General features: G+C 41.4%; 1 protein-coding gene across 2 annotated transcripts in view; it reads right to left on the bottom strand.

The window, feature by feature from the left end:
• The window catches only part of NBEAL2 (neurobeachin like 2), a 135,498-nt gene extending 128,577 nt beyond the window's left edge, over positions 1–6,921 (bottom strand). For both annotated transcript variants that reach the window (XM_089663812.1, XM_089663811.1), the window contains exons 1-2: positions 6,832–6,921; positions 1,533–1,833 (exon numbers count right to left, since the gene is read on the bottom strand). In XM_089663812.1, the coding sequence (XP_089519938.1) occupies positions 1,533–1,833; positions 6,832–6,885 (355 nt within the window). In that variant the 5' untranslated portion in view covers positions 6,886–6,921. The remainder of the gene's footprint in view (positions 1–1,532; positions 1,834–6,831) is intronic.
• Positions 6,922–6,991: the final 70 nt, after the last annotated feature.

Raw genomic sequence — 6,991 nt, forward strand, 5'->3', positions numbered from 1 at the left:
GGAGAGGGAGGGAGGGTGGAGGGAGGAGGGAGGGGGGAGGGGGGAGGGAGGCAGGAGGGAGGGGGGAGGGAGGCGGGAGGGAGGGGAGCGGGAGGGAGGGGCGAGGGAGGGAGGGGGGAGGGAGGGGCGAGGGAGGGAGGGGCGAGGGAGGGAGGGGCGAGGGAGGGAGGGGCGAGGGAGGGAGGGGCGAGGGAGGGGCGAGGGAGGGAGGGGCGAGGGAGGGAGGGGGGAGGAGGAGGGGAGGAGGGGGGAGGAGGAGGGAGGGAGGGAGGGAGGGAGGAGGAGGGAGGGAGGGAGGGAGGAGGGAGGGAGGGAGGGAGGGAGGGAGGTGGAGGGAGGGAGGAGGAGGGAGGGAGGAGGGAGGGAGGAGGAGGGAGGGAGGAGGAGGGAGGGAGGAGGAAGGAGGGAGGAGGAAGGAGGGAGCAGGAGGAGGGAGGAGGGAGCAGGAGGAGGGAGCAGGAGGAGGGAGCAGGAGGAGGGAGCAGGAGGAGGGAGCAGGAGGAGGGAGGAGGAGGAGGGAGGAGGAGGAGGGAGGAGGAGGAGGTCCCTCCAATCCCCCAAGGTTGGCACTTGAATTACCCCAAAGCATATTGCAAGGGTTCCTCCAAGGTTGTCGCTTGAAATACCCCAAAACACATGCATAGATCCCTCCAACCCCCCAAGGATGTCGCTAGAACTACCCTAAAATGAATGCATAGGTTCCTCTAAGCCCCAAAGGGTGCCACTTGAATCACCCCAAAGCACATGCAATGGATCCTCCAAGCCCCCCAAGGTTGTCGCTTGAACTACCCTAAAATTAATGCAAATGTTCCTCCAAGCCCCCAAGGTTAGCACTTGAATTACCCCACAGCACATGCAAGGGTTCCTCTAAGCCTCCAAGGTTGGCACTTGAATGACCCCAAAGCACATGCAAGGGTGCCTACAAGCCCCCAAGGATGTCGCTTGAACTACCCTAAAATGAATACATAGGTTCCTCCAAGGTTGGCACTTGAATTACCCAAAACATGCATAAGTTCCTTTAAGCCCCCCAAGGTTGTCGCTTGAACTATCCTAAAATTAATGCAAAGGTTCCTCCAAGCTCCAAGGTTGGAACTTGAATGACCCCAAAGCACATGCAAGGGTTCCTCCAAGCCCACAAGGCTGCCACTCTTTGACAGACCTAACCAGGACAGGGGCTTTTGGAGAGGACTGCAGGCTAGCCTCTTACCTACTGGCCATGGGCCCTGGCATCTGAGTGGGCTCTGTTCTTTGGGAGGTGTGTGCCTAGTGAGACCTTTGGAGTAGCTTTACTTCAGATTCAAGTCCATGTCCCCCCAGGCGCACACCCCCTAAAGAATAGAGCCAAGTCAGATGCTAGGGCTCATGGTCAGTGGGCAAGAGGCTAGCCTGCAGTCCCCTCCAAAAGCCCTTGTCCCCGTTGGGTCTTTCACACACTCAAATTACCCAAAAAGTCCATGAATAGGTTCCGACAAAAAGCTGAGATGTGACCCCCGTAGGTAAGAATCCCAGACCAACGAGCACTGAATACATACGCAGCATGTTGATGCGCAGCGTCAGGAGCCCCTCCTCCCAGTGTGGCCCCGCAAGTCTTTCGGCCGAGCACAGGGGTCGGTCGCAGTTGAGGACTTTGAAGTAGCTATCCAAGATGTGTCGTATTTCCACCCTCCTCTGGCCGGGGTTGCTGCTGTGCAGGATGTGGATCATGGAGATCACACAGTTCAGAGCCAACTGTAGGACGCGCAGGTTCCGGGCACCCTGACTAGCGCACCAGCTCTGTAGGACCAGCATGAGGACCTCTACGGAGGATGGACTGATGAGAAGGAGGGCATTGGTCTACAAGAGAGAACACAAGACATTTAATAATGTTGACATGGACAGCTGGGATGAAAGATGAAAAGAAAAAATATAATAATGAGAATATGACCAGAGATGACCTCATGTATACAGAGGGGACACCCCATGTCTACAGAGGGGACACCCCATGTCTACAGAGGGGACACCTCATGTCTACAGAGGGGACACCCCATGTCTACAGAGGGGACACCTCATGTCTACAGAGGGGACACCCCATGTCTACAGAGGGGACACCCCATGTCTACAGAGGGGACACCTCATGTCTACAGAGGGGACACCCCATGTCTACAGAGGGGACACCCCATGTCTACAGAGGGGACACCTCATGTCTACAGAGGGGACACCCCATATCTACAGAGGGGACACCTCATGTCTACAGAGGGGACACCCCATGTCTACAGAGGGGACACCTCATGTCTACAGAGGGGACACCTCATGTCTACAGAGGGGACACCTCATGTCTACAGAGGGGACACCCAATGTCTACAGAGGGGACACCCCATGTCTACAGAGGGGACACCCCATGTCTACAGAGGGGACACCCCATGTCTACAGAGGGGACACCCCATGTCTACAGAGGGGTCACCTCCAAGGTTCTGAAGTCAGACAGATCATCAAGTTACAAAATTGTCCACGTTCAGCTTCTCACACCTCCTGCAGCTTTGCCCCAGTGAGGGTGAATGTTCCTCCAGCCCATGGAACTGTTGCCTTCAAAATACCCCCAAAACAAGGATGCTCCTCTCTGCAAGTACTCATCACAGCTTCTCACACCTCCTGCAGCTTTTTCCCAGTGAGGGTGAATGTTCCTCCAGGCTCCTCCAGCCCATGTAACTGTTACCCTCAAAACACCCCCAAAACTAGGATGCTCCTCTCTACAAGTACTCATCACAGCTTCTCCAGTCGAAGGCTCTGTGGTAGTGCCCCCCATAACTTTCTATTGGAAGGTAGACATGCGGTTCGTTTTGCTCCCAATTAAAATTCGGACAAAATTTTCGTTATTCAGAGATTCAGATGCATCTGAATTTCCGAAATTACAAGAGTAACGAAACAAAATTTCAGGCCTAAATAACAAACGATCTGAATTCGAAACAAATTCAAAAATTCTACAACAAGTTCGAAATGTAAACATGTTGCCGATTTCCTTCAAAGATTTATTATTGTTAATATAGCCGTCTTCCAAAATTCGCATTTTCGAAAATAGAATAGAATAAAACAGGATACAAAAATATAAATAAAACATTAGAAAATAATTGAAAGAAAAAAAAAATAGAATAGAATTTTATAGACTAGAAAATAAAAGAAATAAAATAGGAAAGAAAGAAATAGAATAGTAAAATTATAGAATAGAAAATAAAAGATACAATAAAAAAAAGGAATAGAATAGAAAATTATAGAATATAAAAGAAATAAAATAGAAAAGAAAGGAATAGAATAGAAAAGAATAAGGGGAAAAAAAATAAAATAAATTAGAAAGAATATAGCCATCTTTTGAAATGTGAATTTTGAAACTAGAATAGAACATAATAAAAAAAATAGAAGAAAACAATATTTCAGGCCTAAATAACAAACGATCTGAATTAGAAACAAATTCAAAAATTCTAAAACAAATTTGAATGTAAAACATATTGCCAATTTCCTTCAAATATTTATTATTGTTAATAAAGCCATCTTCAAAAATTGGCATTTTCGAAAATAGAATAAAACAGGATACAAGAATATAAAACATTAGAAAAGAAAAAACAATAGAATAGAATTTTATAGAATAGAAAATAAAAGATATAAAATAGAAAAGAAAGGAATAGAATAGAATAGAAAAGGACAGAATAGAAAATAAAAGAATGAGGGAAAAAAAAAAAAAAAAGTAAAATAAATTAGAAAGAATATAGCCATCTTTTGAAATTTGAATTTTGAAAATAGAACATAATAAAAAAATAGAATAGAAAAGAATATTTCAGGCCAAAATAACAAATGATTTGAATTTGAAACAAATTCAAAAGTTCTAAAACAAATTCGAAATGTAAAATATATTGCTGATTTCCTTCAAAGATTTATTATTGTTAATATAGCAGTCTTCCAAAATTAGCATTTTCGAAAATAGAATAAAACAGAATACAAGAATATAAAATAAAACATTAGAAAAGAATAGAAAAAAAAATTAGAATATAATTTTAGAGAATAAAAAATAAAAGAAATAAAATAGAAAGAGAGGAATAGAATAGAAAATTATAGAATAGAAAATAAAATAAATAAAATAGAAAATAAAGAATAGAATATAAAATTATAGATTAGAAAATAAAATAGAAAATAGAGGAATAGAATATAAAATTATAGAATAGAAATAAGAAAAAATAGAAAAGAAAGGAATAGACTAGAAAATTATAGACTAGAAAATAAAAGAAATAGAAAAGAAAGGAATAGAATAGAAAAGGACAGAATAGAAAATAAAAGAATAGGGAAAAAAAAAGAATAAAATAAATTAGAAAGAATATAGCCAACTTTCGAAATTTGAATTTTGAAAAAAGAATAGAATAGAATAATAAAAGAATAGAATAGAAAATTATAGAATAGAAAATAAAATAAATAAAATAGAAAATAGAGGAATAGAATATAAAATTATAGAATAGAAAAAAGAAAAAATAGAAAAGAAAGGAATAGCCTAGAAACTTATAGACTAGAAAATAAAAGAAATAGAAAAGAAAGGAATAGAATAGAAAAGGACAGAATAGAAAATAAAAGAATAGGGAAAAAAAAAGAATAAAACAAATTAGTAAGAATATAGCCAACTTTCGAAATTTGAATTTTGAAAAAATAGGATAGAATAATAAAAGAATAGAATAGAAAATAAAAATGGAATAGACTGGAATAAAAAAAGAATAGAACAGAAAATAAAATAGAAAAAAAGAGAATAGAATAAAATAGAAAAAAAGAGAATAGAAAGTCTATATCCGTCTTCAGAAATTTGAATTTCGAAAATAGGATACAATAAAACAGAATAATATAGAATAGATTAGAAAATAAAAACAGAAAATAGAATGGAACAGAATAGAATAAATAATAGAATAGGAAAACAAAATAGAAAAAAAAAGGATAGAATAAAATAGAAAGTACAGTCATCTTCTAAAAATCGAGTTTAGAAAAGAATGGAATAAAAGAGAACAGAATCGAAAATAAAGAACAGAAAATAAAAGAATAGAAAAAAACACAATAGAAAATAAAATAATAGAATAGAAAAAAAAGAATAGAGATGAAAAGAATCAAATAGAAAGAATATAGCCGTCTTCCAAAATTCTAATTTCAAAAAGAATAGAATAAAAAATAGACTAGAACAAAGAAAAATAGAATAGAAAACAAAAAAAGTAAACAAAATAAAGGAATAGAATAGGAAAAAAATAGAATAAAATAATAAAACAGAACAGAATAGAACAGAGAAAAATAGAATAGAAAACAAAAAAAGAAAACAAAATAAAGGAATAGAATAGAAAAAAAAATTGATCAGCGTAGAACAGAATAAAATAGAATGAATATAGCCGTCTTCGGAAGCTCACATTTCAAATGGAATAGAACCAGCTATTCTTCACAAGGAGTTCAGGTCGATTTGATATTTTCTATTCTAATTCGATTCGAATACTTCGAACCCGTTGGGAAAAATGGATTGAAAACGAATAAACGAAACAAATTTCGTAACGAATGCAAAAGAACAAAATTAGTAACCTAAAGAATCAATCCGAAACGAATCAATTTTTGTTATTTTTTTTTCGTTCTGCACGTATGAAAAGAAGCAGACAGAGTATCGCTAACAGAAGCTGTGGTGGAGATCAGTGGCGTCCCGAGGCAAGTGTGGGGGGGTGTGCGCCGCACCGGGTGACACCGGACCCGCTCCACATAAAGGTAAGTTGTAAAGCAAGCCGACGATCCCCGCAGGATGAATCGGATCTGCAGACTGGGGAGCAGAATGGATCGGATTCCAATCCATTATGCTCAAACCGCAGATCCCATCCATTCTTCGGGGATCGTCGGAGGGGGTGTCACCACGTGTTACCGCACCGGGTGACACCAACCTTAGGGACGCCCCTGGTGGAGATTATTAGTATGGCGGAGCTTTTTCTATAGTTCATTACACCTGATCTCTGGTGAGGGACCTTGCAGCCCAGGCAGGACTCATGACCAGTTGGGACATCTTACATAGGAGGAACATGTGGACAACAACCCATGTGGGAAACCATCCATGTGGGAAACCATCCATGTGGGCAACCATCCATGTGGGAAACCACCCATGTGGGAAACCATCCATGTGGGAAACCATCCATGTGGGCAACCATCCATGTGGGAAACCATCCATGTGGGAAACCATCCATGTGGGAAACCACCCATGTGGGAAACCATCCATGTGGGAAACCATCCATGTGGGAAACCATCCATGTGGGAAACCACCCATGTGGGCAACCATCCATGTGGACAACCACCCATGTGGGCAACCATCCATGTGGGCAACCACCCATGTGGGCAACCATCGGCTTTTCCTAAAAATGAGAGTTTCCTGGCTGTCTTTGGATTTAATAGTTTCTATAAAAGCCTTTCTCAGCCATTTTTACCCCATAAGGAACCCTCGACACAACGATCAGGTCTTGGGGAAACAAGGGTGTGGTGTCCTCCAACATCAGTGGTCATTGTAGAAGTACACCGTACATTGGTGGCTAGTGGAAAACTGCCCCTTGCCTTGGGGGGTCAATCCCAATGGGAGACCAATCTACTGTTCCTCACAGCTAAAGGAACCCCTAGGAACCTCAGGAGGAATGCTGGTTGAAAAACATGGTTCCAAGACAAAGCTGGTCTCAAAATCCAAAAAAGCAGCCCCACATGACAACAGGAAGAAGATTGGAAGAAGCCAAGACCAGCCCCGACCTTTTCTTGAAAGTCGAACATTTTGAGTTGTCAATTCTTTGCTTTAACCCCCCATGCAAGTCCACCTCTGCTCACCTTATAGCCGGTAATGATGGCACCGTACAGGTGGACCAGGCGCAGTTTGACCATTTCTGGCAGGCTGTCCCCGTTGTGGAAGGCATCTAGAAGGAAAGACAACCAAGATAGGTTGAGGTCTGATGAACCTTGAACTATGTGAGGAGGATAGGAATGTCGT

The sequence above is a fragment of the Staurois parvus genome, unplaced genomic scaffold (assembly GCF_062004578.1).
Source record: "Staurois parvus isolate SC_StPar_1 unplaced genomic scaffold, SC_StPar_1.0 ptg001773l, whole genome shotgun sequence".
NCBI classification, from domain to species: Eukaryota; Metazoa; Chordata; class Amphibia; order Anura; family Ranidae; genus Staurois; species Staurois parvus.